Here is a 17310-nt window from a genome sequence, read left to right as displayed (position 1 = left end):
GCTGCGTCAATATACGCTGCAACTACCTAGTGCTGGGCTAAATACATTGCATATTACTAAACCAATTTAGATTTCTACTGTTGGATATTTTTCTTTAATGAATTGGACAGGATAAAAAACTGTTTTACATGCATGCATAAATATGCTTAATTGAATCTAAAAATATAAACTATGTATTTTATATAGTTCAAAGTAATCCATGGTTGGGGTTCTGCTGCTAAATTAAAGATGGCTGCCCACTTGGCGCATGCGTACTTCAGTACTAATACTTAAAGTTTTTATATATAACAAAAACAAAACATAATATCGTTCCTTTCTAGAACCGTTTTATGCAAATCACGCAAACTCGCAAAAGCAAAAACAAAAAACCCACGCAGAAAACGCGTCCTGGTAGCCAGGCCTTTACAACTTGCAACTCAGCTCCGCCGCGTATGAAGTTTGGTGTCGTGGGTTGGGCTTGGAATTGTTATTTTGTCATTGAAGATATGGATGGTTGAGGTAGTTTTATCGTGAGAGCATTCAGTTTATATTATGTAACTATTGAATAGCTTCGTATGTGTCGATATTCCGTATTCTTGATAGTAAAGAAAACTTGTAGCACGCCGAAAATGTCTAGTCCTGTGTAATGCTTTACCGGCTTTACCACTGCTTCATAAAGTATCCATCAATATTTCTTTAATGGCTGATCACCAGCTATTTTAGTTTGGGTATCACAATTGATTTGCAAATTTTGGTCCTTTTCGATGATGCTGATAATATGTGGTAGTGTCCTGTGCAATTTTGCATGTTTCCTTTTGCAAGCGCCAAGCAGATAAATGAATTTTTATAAGTCCTCTGGTAGCTTCATTTGTAACAGAGCTTGTCTTTTCTGTACTTAAATTATCATCTATACACAGTATTTATATAAATATCTACAGCTTTGTTGAGTTCAGTATAGATTCAGTACTTTTCTATGATTTTTGGTATTTTCTTAGTGTATTTGGTTGGTATCTGTTTTGTATCAGTTTCCAAAAATGTCTTGAATTGATATCACATATGTATAAATTTTATATAACATCTTGATTGAATCGCGTTGAGTTAAATCATGAGTTGAGTCATTCCCTGAATCACTGATAATGGGATGAGTCGTGATTGAGTTGAATCACAAGGTCCATGAGTCGTGATTGAATCGCTTGGAAAATCAGACTGTTTGATTGAGTTATGATTGAATCGGTCATTTCATCAAGTGAGTCGTGATTGAATTGATTGAATTTTTTTGAATCGTTTACAAGTCTGATATGTGTACAGTAGCAACTGCGGGTCCCTGTACCTCCTCTCTTCCCAGGCAGCACTCAGAAATAGCGGCTTTCCTTGCCGTGATTCCAGGCTACGCGACGATGCATGCTGCGCCACCTACATTGAATAAACTATCGTTACCTAACCACTCTATAGATGGCGTTAGCAGTAAGCACCTGAAAGTATACTGTACCGCATAGCATATCTACAAGCAATGGAATTTGGGAATCAGTAAAGCATTGGTGCATAGGTGGAACTTTGTGTCGGGCTGGGAGGGCTGGAAGGGCCCGAGCTCTCCAAATTCGACGCCGGCTTGGCTTTGGAGCCGCAACAGACCGCGGAGGTCAAGGTCATCGCTAGGGCGGCGGCGGATTTGCTTTGCTGCGCCCGCGGGCCCTCCCAGTTTCGCACAAAGTTTCACCCGTGATTGGTGGATCGAGAAGCGTGGTAGGCATTAAAAGCTGCAGGGGGAGATAGGTACTATCCAAATAGGCTCTTGGCACTGAATACCAAATGGGCGACATTACCCCCGTGTTCGATGTTTCTCGGACGACGATACGTCGTCCGGCTAATCACGTTCCATAACCGAAGCCGAGACCCCGCTGACCTTGAACGGGATTGGCCGTAGAATTTTCGTCGTCCGAGAGACATCGAACGCGGGGTATACTTACACAGCGTTTGGTGGGGAGTGTTTCCACGTTCCGCTAGCCCGGTTCCTGAGCCATGCAGAAATAAGATAAAACGTTTTTCCGGCAATGCAGTAGAAATTCAATATCATATACGAAAAGTCTTTTGTCGGCCATTCTTCCATCAACGTCAGATAGTTAAGTTCAACGCCTTGTTCTCGATAAAAGATCCGTCCCCTACAACATCAATATATCTCGCTGGTTATGACGCATACGTTACATATAGCTAGGCGCCAGCTTCAATATCCAAACACAGAGTTTATGCTTCCCCTCCCTAGCCATTACGAGTACACCTGAGCTCGCCTCTGCAAACACTCCCCTCTCCGCCGCCACTGGGTCCGCCCCTGCCGCGACCCGCCCGGGGCGGTGAGAGACTGACCCGGCGGCCGGGCCGGCGCGCCGCGCGCCCGGTCAGTCGGCCTGTGACCTGGTCACGATGAGCGGCGGTGGAGGAGGCGGCAGCAGCAGCACCGGCAACGGCAGCGGCAGCGGCGGCAGCGCGGCGCGCTATGAGCGTCTCGAACAGATCGGCTCGGGGACGTTCGGCCACGCGTGGCTGGTGCGGTCGCGCGCCAGCGGACGTCAGTATGTCGTCAAGGAGATCAAGGTGACGGCCCTGCCCGAGCAGGAGCGAGAGCAAAGCGTCAACGAGGTGGCCATCCTGTCGCAGTGCAAGCACGTCAACATCATCCGCTACAAGGAGGCGTTCATCGACCAGCTGACCGGCTCTCTCAACATCGTCATGGAGTACGCCGACGGAGGTGGGTCCGCTTCGCTCTCCGCGGAGGCGCTGTGTGGGTGATTGCAGGAGTACGGTGAAAACGCTGACTATCGGTTTCGAATGATATCTTCGCTTGTATAATCGAATAGTATCGGCTTTGAATGCGATTTCCATTAGGAATACACTCTTAATTGGACATTAAATTTCAATATGATAACGGCCTGTAGTAAAAATTATGTTTGAGCTCTAAACAACTGCCGCTATATAGGTATCTGTAATATGCTAATTGGCTTGTTACTTTCTGCGGCTGTTTTCAGGTGACCTGTACGCTCGCATCGTGAACCAGCGAGCTACCAACGATCACTTCCCGGAAGAGCTGATCCTGAACTGGTTCATCCAGATCACCTTTGCTGTCCAGTACCTGCACAGCAAAAATATCCTACATAGAGGTGAGGAGGAGGACAATATATTTCTATGATAAATTTCATTTTTCTTCTCTTGAATCGCTTGACGTAGGTACAGGCTATCAGAACAATAAAATATACCTAAACGTTCAAAGGGACATATTATACAATTCAAGTTTATATTTATATCTTTATATTTGTGTCGTGCTAAGTAAGACAGTGTTTTTACGAAGGTAATTTTATTCAATGCCGTGATATATTTTTCAGACTTGAAGACCCAAAACATATTTTTGACGAGTGAAAATCTAGTGAAGGTCGGCGACTTTGGTATCGCTCGAACCTTGCGGAGTACCCAAGAGCTGGCGACTACAGCTATAGGAACACCTTACTACCTGTCTCCGGAGATTTGCCAGAGGTAAGTGACAGAGTCGGAACCATATAATATATAACGGCGCGTCTTACCCTTGCTGACGTATATGAACTTTACAAACCTTTCCAAAATTGAGATTTGTTGCAGGCTAGCTATAAACGACGATGCTTTGCTTTTGATTCGTTTGTTTTGTCTTCAGACAGCCGTACAACCACAAGTCTGACCAGTGGGCCGTAGGCTGCATCGTCTACGAGATGTGCTGTCTCACCCATCCCTTCAACGCCAGCAGCTTCGAGAATCTGGTGCTGAAGATCCTTCAGGCCCGCTACAGCCCCATACCCAGGTCAGCAATGAGGCGGGGTCGGTGACTATTACTGGGCTCAGCGGTAAGGATCGATCTTCGACTGCCCCACATTTATATGGGTATTTGGTGACGTGGAATCGGCAGTGTTGATATTTACTTTGCTCGCAATCTTCGTTGTTCTCACTGTTTGAATCTAGGTCACCTTTTAATAGTTTCGAATGTAAAGATATGGCATAATATGTCCATATTTCTTCGCATTGATTGAATGTGTCGGACGGTAGTCGGTAAATGGGCCATATTGTGGCTTGGTTACTTATACTGAAACATTGGATTCACAATTCGGCGATCCTCCTTTCTTCAATGGCATGGTCTTGTTGACCTTTGCTCTTTAGAAATCTCCCATCCCGGCATCTCGGTCGGAAGAAAAATTGCTCGTAAATCGTGCCCGGGCCGCTGTGCCAGATAGCGGTCCGTCTCAGTTCCGCACAATGTGAAAGCGGTGGCTATATTGTGCTGACTGTGCCTGCAACAGCCCGAATGTCAGCGGCTTCCAGCGTCAAAGAAATAATTCCCGCATTGTTAGTTGTTACTTACGGCGTAGTGAAACTATGTACCTCAAACAATCTATAACATCCTGCAGTGTATACCAATGTCAATTGTCTAGGCTTAAACTACAAAGAGGTGAGCTGATTTTTTTTTTTAACCGGCAGTCTCCTATTTTTGTCCCATGCTTACGATCTCTGATTAGTTCAATATCGATCATTGATCAATTATCATGAATAGTTGATATCGTTCCCTCTCTCTTGCTGTGTTTAAACACGATCGCTCGTGCGTTTATACAATTCTATCGCTCCGTTGACAGCCACTACAGTCTGCTGCTGCGAGATCTGGTGACCGTCCTGCTGCGCACCCAGCCCGAGCGGCGGCCCTCCGCCGAACAGGTGCTCATGATCCCCGCACTCAAACCCTACGTGGATTCGTACGTCGAGGTGAGCAGGGTGTGACGTCAATCCCCGTCTGTGGCGTCATTCTGTGACGTCAATGTGGTGTCTGGCGCGGACGGCGCTCTCAGGAGGTAATCTGAGATAGCGATATCGGAGATGGGCTGTGGGGAGGGTAAGGTAAACGGGGAGGGGACTGGGGAGAGTATAGGAAAATGCCGGGAGCGGCTGGGAGAGTGTGAATATCAGACCTCCTCGTTTGGGACAGGCTTAGCCCGAGCCAAGCTCGTGCTAAAAATGTATGCTTCAGCTTGGCTGTTGCGCAAACATACATGATTTAATAGCAGTTGAATGTTAAACGAGAGGTGAGAAGTTTAGTCAGAATAACTTTTACAGATGTTAATTATGAAACAGACCGCCAGCGTTTTGTATTAAGGGTTGAACTGGCGGCCTCTAGTCATTCTCAGAATATCTCTTTGCTGGCCTAGAACATGGCAAGGTAGCAGAACGTCTTAAATGGTGTTTGAGTCATTTTAACAGCATCAAATAGACATGTTTCCTTGCAGTTGTATGCTCCTGCCGACCATCATCTGCCTGTCTGACGAGGCCGTATGTTTGTCTGAGTCCACCGTTGGGGCTCTGGTATCGATTTCACCGCTATGCCGGTCTCCCTGTTCCTGTTTCAGTGGCAGAACGCGGCCATGTCACCCCGCGGCAGTCACCGGGCCACCGGCAGCTCGGCGCCGGGCTCCAGTAACGGCTCCGACGACCGCGACAGGTCGGTGCGACGGACACGCAGCGGACGCGAACAGATTCAGACGGGTATGGGAGGACGAGGACAGACACCGGACATTGAACAGTCGGACAAAGACGGGTGAACACAGTCGGTCTGACGGACTCAGGCGGACAGGGAAAGAGTGGTGGACGGCCCGGATAAACTTGCGCAGGAGGAGACACCAGACATTGTACTGGCCCTTAAAACATCTTCTGATTTCTGCTCCTAGTTGTTCCGGCTGACGGTGTCTCCTCTGCTTTTTTCAGCCTGACGTCCAGCCAGGAGGAGATCTGCGTGTCGTCGATGTCGACCGACTCCCTGGAGACGGGAGGCGCCAAAGACCAGCCTGAGGCGGCCGGTGACAATGCCCCATCCACCCCTCCGCCCGCCCCTCCTACCACCACCACAACCCCAGCACCAACCTCTGAGACGACCCCGGAGACTGAGCAGCAGTCTGGACGCCGTCAGCAGTCCGCGTGGCGGTCCCAGTACGCTAACCAGCTGGAGGCCGAGTCCGACTGGGACGGACACCGAGCCAGGGTGGAGCAGCCTGCCGTCGCCAGGCGCCGCTCAGAGGATGCGGTAAGAGACGGCCGGCGACTTAGTTATAGCCTGTGTTGTTTTTGATGGGCACGAACTCGGTGGTAACAAACTTATTCCTAATTTTAGAGCATTGCTCTGCAAATATCTCCCAACACACTTTCGATGCTATCTAACATGAAAAGCAGACTATGGTATCTCAACGTGCACGAGTACAATTTTTCACACAGCGTATTTGTAGTTTGCTTGGCTACTGTCCAGTAACCAGTGGCGGCGGAATAGGGGGTGCAGGGGGTGCAGCTGCACCCCCATCGAAAAACATGGGGGTGCAAACATATCTTTTTGCACCCCCAAAATCCGTACAAGGGGCCCGTCGCACCATTCAATACATTTTCTCCTGAAAACCAGTGATCGAGAAGCGAACACTGATGTGGAATCATCCGGGATGTCCAGTTATGGTCAGGAGCGCCCCATGCTAGTCTTTGGGGCCCCCACACCGACTAAAAGTGTTCCGAGCCGCGTTTGGTGCTCCATGCGGCATCTGAGGGCCCCCACGACGGCCTCAGAGGGCCCTTTTATGACGATCTCTGAGGGCTCCCACGACGACCTCTGTCCCCTGGGGCCCTACAACGGCCACTAAGGGCCCTCATGACGACCGCTGAGGGTCCCACAGAGACTCTAGGGCCCCAAGGAGACTCCAGAGACCACGCTGGCCTCTGAGGGCCCTATGACGGCCTCTGAGGGCTCTATGACGGTCTCAGAGGGCCCTTACGATCTCTGAGGGCTCTCACAACGACCTCTGTCCCCTGGGGCCCTATAACGACCACTAAGGGCCCTCATGACGACCGCTGAGGGTCCCACAGGACACCAGGGGCCCCGCTGGCCTCTGAGGGCCCTCGTGACGGCCCGGCCTAGACCCAACTCAAGTCTGAGGGCCCATTTGGCTTCAGACGGCCCAGCGACAGCCTCTGAGGGCCCCAACATAACCAGGCTGCAGGGGCTATGCTGGCATTTGAGGGCCCTGCAAGGGTCTATTGAGGGCCCTAACGATGGCCTCTAGCGGTCTTACCAAGGCCTCAGAGAGCCCGGCAAAGGTATCTGGGGGCCCATGAAGACCCTCACTATGGCCAAGGACCCTCATGACGACCTCTGATGATCCTCTCGATGGCTTCTAAGGGCCCTCACAACAACTTCTGAGGACCCAAGGATGGTCCCTGAGGGGCTGAGGGCCCTGACGACGACCTCTCTGGGCCCTCACAATGGTCTCTAAGACCCAACGCAAGCTCCAAAGGCCCACGCTGGCGTCTGAGTGTTCCACGACGGCCTCTGAGGGCCTCGACGCAGGCAGGCTCCAGGGGCCTTGCTGACCTCTGATGGCCCTCTTGACGGCTTCTAGGGCCTAACGAAGGCTTCAAGGGCCAACGCTGGCCTCTGAAGAACCCTACGACGGCCTCGGAGGGTCTCACCTCAACGCAGGCAGGTGCCAGGAGACATGCTGGCCTCTGAGGGCCCCGCAAAGTTCAGATTCAGAGGACCCAACGACCTTTGTAGACCTTACGAAATACGAAGGTCTCCGAGAGCTTACGCAGGCTCCTGGAATTCCACACTGATTCTCAGGCCCCATGTCGGCTTGTTGAGGCACTTAATCTGCTTTTGGTGCCCCGTCGCAGGCCTCTGAGAGTCTCAATGTCGGAACTTTGGGGCCATGGGCCCCACACCGGCTTTTATGGCCCTACATCGACTCTTGGGACTCATGACCCATGAAATGTGGGTCTAAGCGGCTTCTAAGTCCTAAGAATCTCCATGCTAGTTCTAGTAGCCGCCAGCCGAATATTTGGGCTCACACGCGAGCTCCTGGGACCCCGTGCATATCCCAGGGGTCTACCTGCCTCTAAGATCCCACACATACTTTTGGGGCTCAAACGCTTGCCCCTGAAGGCCCCACGGCCCACTGAGACCCCTTTCCTCTATTCAGTCCTCCATACCGGTTTCTTAGGCTAAACATCGGCTCCTGTGGCCTCCATCCCGGCTTTGGAGGGCCTCCATACAGGCTTTTTTGGGGTCCGATGCCGGTTTCTGAGAGCCCTCAAAAGACTTTCGAGCCTAAACTGCCATCTGAAACCTTTCAGCAACTTCCAAGGGACCGACCCTGATCGGAGGGCTCATTCAGTCTGGGGAGTCATGTAGGTCTCTGGAGGAGTCTCTATGTGGTCGGTTTCCAAGGGGTTTCTAAACACGGTCATCTTGGAACGGTCTCGTAGGGCCCTAAATGGTCCACTGCGGATCCAGAAAGTGGTTTGAGACGCTGCGGGTGGTGGCTAGACTAAAAGATTAGCCAATAAAAAACTATAGCTGCATTTGCTTCTTTATGCTCTCATTATTTGAGATAGGTATGTATGTACACTGCAATTTCAAACCTTTTACAGAACTTGTGTGTATGGGGATAGTTTTCCAAAATCTTCGTTTTTAACCCTCGCCCGAACATGCTATTTTCCCATCCTAGAACGCACATGGGGGGGGTTGCCAACCCCCCCGCGCCATTTCGTTCCTGTTGGAGATAGAGCTTAGCAGTAAAGACCAAAAAGATTCTTTGGGAAGAGACGAATCCAATGATACCCAGTTTTACCTTCTCAGGTCAGTCATTGACCTTCCAGGTCAGGTCAAACTAAAAAATGTTGCTGTTTTGGGTCACCGTTGGATATCAAGTGCGCTGCTTATCAAATACCGATGACGATGCTGTTTTCTGGTGCCAAGCCAGCTAGAACCTCATTGCCACACTACCCGACCAGAATTTTGCTGCTGAGGTCATTTCAGGTCAAGTTAGGTCAAGGTCAATTATATGTGTTTGTATGTCTGTGTGTGTCAGTGTGTATACTGATGTGTGCACCGATTGTTTTTGGACAATATTACATGAAATCATGATCTGAGAAGCTTTTACCAAAAATGCAGTCAAAAAACTTCACAAAAAGTAAATTCAGCTTGCCTAAAACGCAATTATCTTAGATGACCTAGGTTGACCTTGACCCTGACCTTGACCCCTGTACATCGTCGAACAACATGTTCCATGATAGGTGGGAGGTAAGACTGGCAAAAAGGCCGAAATCAGGGTGTCAAAAGCTCACAAGGCCCATGGCAAGCGAAAGATGTTGAGAATTGGCCATTTGGGTCATGACATGACCTGAAAAACAAGGTCATATCTCCGAAACCAAAAATTACAGAAACTTGAAATTTTCAGTGGACATCAAGAAAGGATAGACGAGCAGCTATACGAAAAATCAGCCTTCTAGCTCTAAAAATGTTGAGTGCAGAGCAGAAAGACTACCTGGGGGGGGGGGTGGCAACCCCCCCCCATGTGCGGGCGAGGGTTAATAAATCAATAATAATCACTTTAAAAAAATGAAGGGGGGCCCAAAACTTCCAGAGGGGCCCCTTGAGAAAACTTTGCACCCCCATCCAAAATTACCTTCCGCCGCCACTGCGGCAGTAACATCAGTGCCGCTGAGTTTATCGTGTGTCGCGCAGGGCTCTCCGGTGGAGGTGGTGTCGGCGGCACCTCGCCAGCGCAGCTCCTCTCTCTCCAGCCTCAGCCCAGAGAGCAGGAGACGGCGGGCTGCGGACGGACAGCGTGTGAACAGTCCTCACACGCCCGGCAACGGAGCGGTCAAACCGAAGGTCAGTGGTCAGACAGTCCTCAAGCTGGCCTCAACCAGTCCTCACAGTCCCCACACACCAAGCAGTGAGACAGCTAAACCAAAGTTTAGCGGTTTGGTATGCCTGTCCTACTCAAGTGGACCTCAGACACAGTCCTAAAGTGCAGTCATCTTGCGATCTTCACACAGACAGTCCTCAGACAGTAAAAAGACTTTAAATTTATGTTCATCAGAAAAATCGGGAAACTTACCGAAAAAGAGTCCCATTTACAATCCCACTCCCACTCATTGGATCAGCTTAGCTGAAAAATATGCGAGTGTTTGTCGTACCGTCCATCCCCGCAGCGCGTTTCGTCTGGCTGGTAGGCTGTGCCGCAAGGCGCATTTGTATTGCGGGCTAGCCTAACAAGTGCGAGTGTAGATCATTCGAACGAACGCCTGCTTACAGGCCAGCCTGCAGGTTCTTCTACAAGGTTGTCAAATATTTTTTTTCAGTCTGAAAAACTATTTTTAATCATTTGTGTAATTTTCGTTGCTTTTATAACTTCTTGGAGAAATTATCCAAAGGATGCCCGGACCCAAAGTCGATGTTTCTATCCACATTGCATCGCAATTAGGTACGGCTCTCGCTAGATTAAGCGGTAGGTTTTGCTCTTTTACATTTCCTGTTATATCTCAGAGACTAATCGATCTACGATGAAGCCATTTTAAAAATGTCCATGGCAGGCTTGTGAACGAACAAGTCTATCGCATTTTCAACACTCAAAGGCTTTAGACGGCCAAGATATAGCCTAAAGTATACTAAATTTCATAGGTGCAAAACCTGCCGCTAAAACCCGCGAGACCTGTACGCTCAACGGCTAACGTTTATTGAGCCCTTTTATCGGTCATCCGATGGTATAGCGGATAATGAGCGACTTGCATGCTGAAGTTCGATACCTGTCTCACAAAATGTGTTGCATAGTTTTGTTTTATTGCCGTGCATAACGTCGCAGTACGGGTAATATTGCTATCGACAATCCATTCGGGCCGAACGTCTATCGTTGGAAGGTTGGTTGATGTGTCCCCTGTGTATTGGTTCTTATGGCGGCTGGCGCCGGTATGTAAGTCATGCTGATTGTAATGGCGGACAACGTTCTCCAAGCTGCATTCTGTATTATCAAGTTTCGAACATCAGTAGTTTTATTGAGTGATGTGCAACGCTTATGCATAACGGTAGTTGTCACAAAAGCGCTCGGGCAAGAACAAAAAAAAAACAGCGAGCCCAACTAACACAAGCCAATCAACGCAACAGCCATCAGCTATCTAAGAACCTACCAGTTGCGCGGCTGTTAGGTTAAAGCATCCTTCGTCTCGACGTTGATTCCACAAGACTTACTTATTTATTTATTTATTTATTTGACATCGTAGGCTCATTCCACAAAAATGGCTATTCCTGAACCAGGGTCGCAATATAAAATGATGGGTGTCGTGGGAAAAACATACGCACGCACGCACACAGACAGACATTCGTTCGCAGTCACTCTCTCACAAACGTGTCGTCATGAAGTATTGCTAACGGTCGGCCGCCTGTTGTCGCAACAAGTGCCGGCGCAACTCTGCCTTGAACGCGCGCAGGTTCAGGTCACACATCGCCGGTGGTAGGCTATTAAAAGCTGTCACGGCGGGAAAGAGGAATCGTCTCCTCCCGGACTCCGATTTGATTCTGGGCACATGTAGCATATCTATCTGTCTTGTGGCTCGCTGATGTACGTCACGTCTATGCACTATTCTACTCGCGATTGACTCGGGCTGCGCAGTGACCAGCATACGTTTCAATAGGGTCAGCACATGGTATAAGTACATGTTACGCGCGGACAGCCATCCCAGGTCACGTAGTACGTCACTAACATGATCAAACTTCCGACGCCCCGATATCACACGGGCTGAGAAATTCAGCAGCTTTTGCAGACGTGCGAGCTGAGTGGTATTGCAGGAGCCGTACACACTGATACAATAGCGGATGAGCGAAATGACTAGACTTTGGACTAGGGTGGTGAGCGTCGAATGCGGTAAAATATGTCTAGAGTGACTCAATCCGATTAAAATGCCTGTGCAGCGCCGGACGACATCATCGGTATGGGCGGCAAACGACATACATTGGTCAAATACGACACCCAGATTCCGCACCGCGGGAGAGCCGGAGACAGTGGCGCCCATAAAGTTGATGCTGACTGTTGGAAGCTGCCGGAGATTTTGACGAGTGCCGAGAACAATGAGCTGAGTTTTCTGAGCGTTGATTTTCATACCATTTTTGCCAAACCAGTTCGAGAGCAGTGACAAATTTCGTTCCATGGATCCGATCAGGGCGCCAATGTCTCCGGGCCTCCCGCCCACGAGAACCTGAGTGTCGTCCGCGTACTGCACGATGCTCGCGTCGTCAACGAATAGCGACATATCATTAGCATAGATGCTGTACAAGAGCGGTCCGAGCGATGTCCCCTGATAGGTGCCGATGGGGTTCGGCAGCGCTGCCGACAGAGTCGGCAATGTAATGTCCAGACTTCAATGTAATGTCCCGTTTCAGAATCCGGAATTACCGAGAGGCTGTGAATATTCTGATCATACGTCAAAATTTCATCAGAATTTACTGTTATAATTGTTATTATAACTGCTACGAATATGACTGTCAATTAAAACTGTAAACTTTCAGTAATAATGCCTACTAAAGGGGCAGACGGGGTAATGGCCCTTAAACCATTTTTTTTCGTTTACCTGTTGTCATGTGACATTGCCGCCAAACGTCTGGTAAGTTTCTACAAACCAAAGGACGAATCTCTTCGTTCAGGGATTCATATTTCCAACTCAAAGTGATATCGTAATAGTTCCCTCTCGGAAGGAACAAATGGCGTCATCTGCGATAAATTTTCGCTCTTATATCCGGGCTTCGTAGGCATAATGTTCACATCAAGGCGCAAATCAAACCATCTGTGACTGCCTGGCTTATCTCAGCCATCTGAGATGTGCACTGTCTGTGTTGAAAGAAAAAAGAAGACCATCGAAACAGTTGCAACCAACCTAAGCTTGGGTATCTCTCTATTGTTTACCTATATAGTTATGTTGAAAATGTGTGCCGTAGCAGTGCATCGCTAAGTTAGCAAAAGTTATCACAACTCTTCATCTCGGACGCCAACAACTGTTTATGTTTCATTCACAGGGTCGCGGCCAGTCGAGTCGCGGGCCCAGCGCTCTCATTCGCCAGGTGCTCAAGAACAAGTTCTCTCGCCAGGAGGCTGTGCGCCCCCGCAGCGCCAGTGACCCTGCCGAGCCATCCGACCCCGCCGAACCCTCCGAGCCTCGGTCGTGCCCGCGCCGTGACCGCTCTCCAACACGCGTGTTCCGTCGGCCCAGTCTGAGCGTGGCTCGCGCTGCTCCTCGCTCCCCGCACTCTCCGCGCTCATCGCGTCCTAACGGCGGGTCGCGCTCCCCGGTACGGCAGAGCCGATCACCGGTGGCCGGTGGCTCCGGCAGGTCATCGCCGCCACTGAACACGAGAAACGCCTGCTTCCTGGACGCCCCGGCACCAAGGTAGGTCGGTCTGACTGGTGGATGACTTTGGAAACATCGCTGCTGTCGTGCCCGAGTATCATTTTAAACGATGACGTCTGTTTGTTACATTTCATTATTTTATTTAAGAAATTGATACCAACAGCCACCACGGGGCAAGGTAAAATGAATTTGTTTGTCGCCGTCACTTATATATCACTTGTTACGTGTTTAATTATGTGTGCTTTCTTTTTATTATATTCCAAATATGGAGGCCGACTATGTTTGGCTGATGTGCCGAGTATCATTTAACATTGGATTATTTGACGCCGGACTTACAGGGTGGGCCAAAAAAAGTGTGTCACTTTTCAGCGGCTATTTCTCGAAAGTGGTAAGAGATACCAAAACGAAACTTTCACAACTTAATGAAAATCGTTTGACAAATTATATGATACCCATTTTATGAAAACGTTTCGGTCGAACTGATGTTGCCATCACCATTTCAAAAATGGGATATGTGCGTCTTTTATGTTTGCGCATGTGCTCGAAGTGGGCACCACCAAGCTGAAGGCCATCTGAACGCGCTCCGGTAGCTGACGCCCACCTCTCCGCGGTGTCTGCTGTCACTTCATGCACCATGCTCGACGCTGAGACGCAGCTCCTCCAGGCTACCGGGTTTGTTGTGGTAGACCCACGCTGTCGCTGTCCTTGCAGGCTCCCCAAAACCAGAAGTCCAGCGGGTTGAGGTCAGGACTGTGAGGAACCCACTGCTTTTCGCTTCCCTTGGTGATCACGCTACAAGCTTTGTTCATGCAAGATGTAGCGCCACCGCACACGGCCCGAAAGACACTGCAGCTGCTCCAAGAGCTCTGCGGTTGCCGCGTGATCTCCAAGGAAAGCGAAAAGCAGTGGGCTCCTCACAGCCCTGGCCTCAACCCGCTGGACTACTGGTTTTGGGAAGCCTGCAAGGACAGTGTCTACCACAACAAACCCGGTAGCCTGGAGGAGCTGCGTCTCAGCGTCGAGCAGTACGTGCGTGAAGTGACAGCAGACACCGCGGAGAGGTGGGCGTCAGCTACCGGAGCGCGTTCAGATGGCCTTCAGCTTGGTGTTGCCCACTTCGAGCACATGCGCAAACATAAAAGACGCACATATCCCGTTTTTTACATCGATGATGGCAACGTCAGTTCGATTGAAACTTTTCCATAAAATTGGGATCATATAATTTGTCAAACGATTTTCTTTAAGTTGTGAAAGTTTCTTTTTCGTATCTCTTACCACTTTCGAGAAATTACTGCTGAAAAGTGACACACTTTTTTGGCCCACCCTGTAACTGAGTAATGAGTACCGTTCTGGCTGTGCGGCAGACCGTCCGGACCGACAATAGCTCGGCCGGTGGAGCGACGTCCCGTCTCCCGCAGTAGCAGCACCATCAGTGCCACCAGCAACATGAGCACGGGAAGTACGGTTGGAAACAACGGCCCTGCCAGGGAGCAGCCGACAGCTAACGGGGAACGGTCCAGCGGCCACGGAGAAGGCGCCTCCCGCGGCCGGGCGGAGGGACAGACACCGGCGACCAGCGAGCCTGGTGGTGAGGCTGCCAAGAAACAACAGCAGCAGCAGCAGCAGCAGCAGCAGCAGCGGCCGCCGCGGCCGGCGCAGCGCAGTGACAGCTCAGTGTCCAGCTCCAGCACCGGCAGCGCTCAGGAGCGGCCGGCCAACCGGCGCCGGCTGTCGCTGGAGGTCCGGCAGCACCAGGGCAGCCTGTCCTCGAGGCGGGACGACAGCCCCACCTCTCTGGCAGGAAAGACCGCCCGTCAGGAGAGTGCTGATATGGAGGAGACTGACAGCGACAGTCAGGAGTCGACGCTCGTCAGCCGCCTGCCGGATGTCAACCACAACAGCATCCAGCTGGCAGGTCAGTGTTTGTGCTATCTCTTCCAGTCAGCCATATAAATATGAAACTACTTATGCTAGGCCCGGTTGGCTCTAAGATCCGCGTATTTGTTTAGAGGTTAAGCATAGGAATGTTGATGTAAGACCGAAGTAATCCCTTGCCAAATTTCCATAAGTACTGGTGTCAGCCGGAGTTCTATCAACTAGCCTCCCGAGTGACCGTGTATGTGGTATTCGCTCGCCAGGCGGTCAGCTGCACGCGCGCTCCACCGAGTGCGCTGGTGGCACATGCTGTTCGCTGATCTGCGCTCAGTGTCGTTACGCCAAGGATGAGGAGCTGGCACGACTGATGTGGTCGGCCCGTCTCCGGCCCGGCACTCAGCCAGACGACACCGCGCTTCTGCAGCACCTGGCTAAGGTGAGACTCACAGGAGCCCTCGAGCTTATTCAGTCCGCTGCACATTCGTCTAGATTACATTTACCAAATTAAATACACTACTGCAACCGATTGCATGCATTATTGTCCATGAATAGTTGATTCGGAAACAAAGAAATTGTATCTGGCCCGATGCGTATAGCCATTAATTGGTAGTCACGTGCTCCACCTAATGAATAGTGCACTCCCGGCCCGGAATAGCGCGGCAGAATGTCGGCCGTGTTCGGCCGGCCGACCAGCCGCGATTCTCGTGCCGTCCAATTAGGGATCTGTTCCTCTCTGGCCGGCAGACGCTGGGCGGTGAGCGGCTGAACGCTGTGCTGGGTCGCCTGCTGGCCAGCTGGGAGGGCGGCGCAGAGCCGGGCCCGCTACTGGCCGCGCTGGGGAAGGAGCAGCTGTACCTTCTGCCGCTGCTGGTGCAGGCTGTGCAGCTGAGAGCGGCGGCGGGCCGGCCGGCCGCCAGCGCCGCCGCGCCGCGCCGCTCCCCCAGCACCCGCTGAGGAGGGGAGCGGAGACATGTTCAGGAGTCGCAGTCTGCAAGGATCTCACGGAAATACCGTGTGGGCAGTATCCATGTAGTCTGAATGTTCCAGTGCCTCTTGATAGTATCTAAGACCGACCAAAGGGATGAAATGCGGCTTTGCTTTTAAAGATATTGTAAACTTATAATCCGTTTGTAGACGCTGTCTTTGCATTTCGTCGTCACTATAATAAAGCTATTACTTGTTTCGCAGAATATCGGTAGACAGTCACTGTGTAATGTGCACATATATTCGAACAGCTGGAATAGTCGACGCTTTTTAACTGGAGCAGCTTGGCTGTGGTATTGCCATGGCCTTAGATATCGGCCGTTATTTCTATTTTAATATTTTAGGTTTTTTAGATATGTATTTAAGCATGCACGATAATTCACGTTCATACGCGGTGTTCGTATGAGCTGTGTACCATGTCGTATTTGACAAACGTGAATAAACTGCGGTTTTATGGATTGTCTTGTCTGTGACGGTCATCATATTTAAACTATCTATAGCCTCGTTTTTTCGGGATGCGCACCTGGCTGGCTGCTGACCTGTTAGTAACTACTCGTTTACCGTGATTAAAGCTTGCCTTTCGTTCGAATTAATAATCTGACCTTAAATTACGTTTTTTGATAAACAGAATCCTATCACAACTGTTCAGGCACAGCGAGATTTTCTTTTGGCCAGCGATCTATTCTTCCCAAGCTATACGACTCCCCATTTACTCCAAAGCGAAATTGTTGCAAAATATCGTTTCGTCTAAACGTATTACTATCCTTTTTAACTGGAGGATGTGCCAAATAGGATGTGGCAACAAATTCGGCCAGTTATCGCTTCCAGAAAGACGGCACCGACGGAACCAGAGAACCTCTCTGCTGAAGAACTAAATGCGTTCTTTACTAGTGTGGGTTCCTGTACTAGAGAATCTGTGGTGAAGAAGTTTGTACAGTCCGGTCGGGCGCCGCTCCACACCCGTCTGAATCGCGTCCACACTGATGTGTTGAATCTTATGCCGATTACTAGAGACGAGCTGCGAGCGGTTATTTACTCGATGCCGAATCGTGCAACATGTATCGAAGGTGACATACCGGTATCCGTTCTGAAGCAGAGTTTTGGCGTTATTGGACGAGTCCTGCTCCAGATTGTTAACTGCAGCCTGGTGTCAGAGATAGTGCCCGAGTCATGGAACGAGCGTTGGTCATACCATTGTACAAAAAGGGGGACCCAGCGGAGCATCAAATTTTCGACCGGTTACAAACATACCAGTGA

The 17310-nt window shown here is 50.2% G+C and overlaps 1 protein-coding gene across 1 annotated transcript; it reads left to right on the top strand.

The window, feature by feature from the left end:
• Positions 1-418: 418 nt before the first annotated feature.
• On the top strand, positions 419-16512 carry LOC122381806 (serine/threonine-protein kinase Nek4-like). Its single transcript, XM_043366468.1, has 13 exons — positions 419-450; positions 2240-2722; positions 3000-3131; positions 3354-3501; positions 3656-3799; positions 4623-4749; positions 5388-5479; positions 5743-6058; positions 9539-9688; positions 12863-13233; positions 14559-15109; positions 15333-15505; positions 15814-16512. The coding sequence occupies exons 2-13, from the start codon at positions 2398-2400 to the stop codon at positions 16021-16023; spliced, it is 2739 nt and encodes a 912-aa protein (XP_043222403.1). The 5' UTR covers positions 419-450; positions 2240-2397; the 3' UTR covers positions 16024-16512.
• Positions 16513-17310: the final 798 nt, after the last annotated feature.

This window comes from Amphibalanus amphitrite, unplaced genomic scaffold (assembly GCF_019059575.1).
Source record: "Amphibalanus amphitrite isolate SeventyFive unplaced genomic scaffold, NRLGWU_Aamphi_draft 000128F_arrow, whole genome shotgun sequence".
Taxonomy (NCBI): Eukaryota; Metazoa; Arthropoda; class Thecostraca; order Balanomorpha; family Balanidae; genus Amphibalanus; species Amphibalanus amphitrite.
The sequence above is the reverse complement of the archived record's forward strand: the minus strand, read 5'-3'. Positions and strand labels throughout refer to the sequence as shown.

Excerpts from the sequence above, each read along its gene's own strand:
- LOC122381806 (XM_043366468.1), top strand. The coding sequence starts at position 2,398 with ATGAGCGGCGGTGGAGGAGGCGGCAGCAGCAGCACCGGCAACGGCAGC. Across the intron at positions 6,059-9,538 it reads GGCGCCGCTCAGAGGATGCG|GGCTCTCCGGTGGAGGTGGT; the intron begins GTAAGAGACGGC and ends TGTGTCGCGCAG. Across the intron at positions 13,234-14,558 it reads CTGGACGCCCCGGCACCAAG|ACCGTCCGGACCGACAATAG; the intron begins GTAGGTCGGTCT and ends GCTGTGCGGCAG.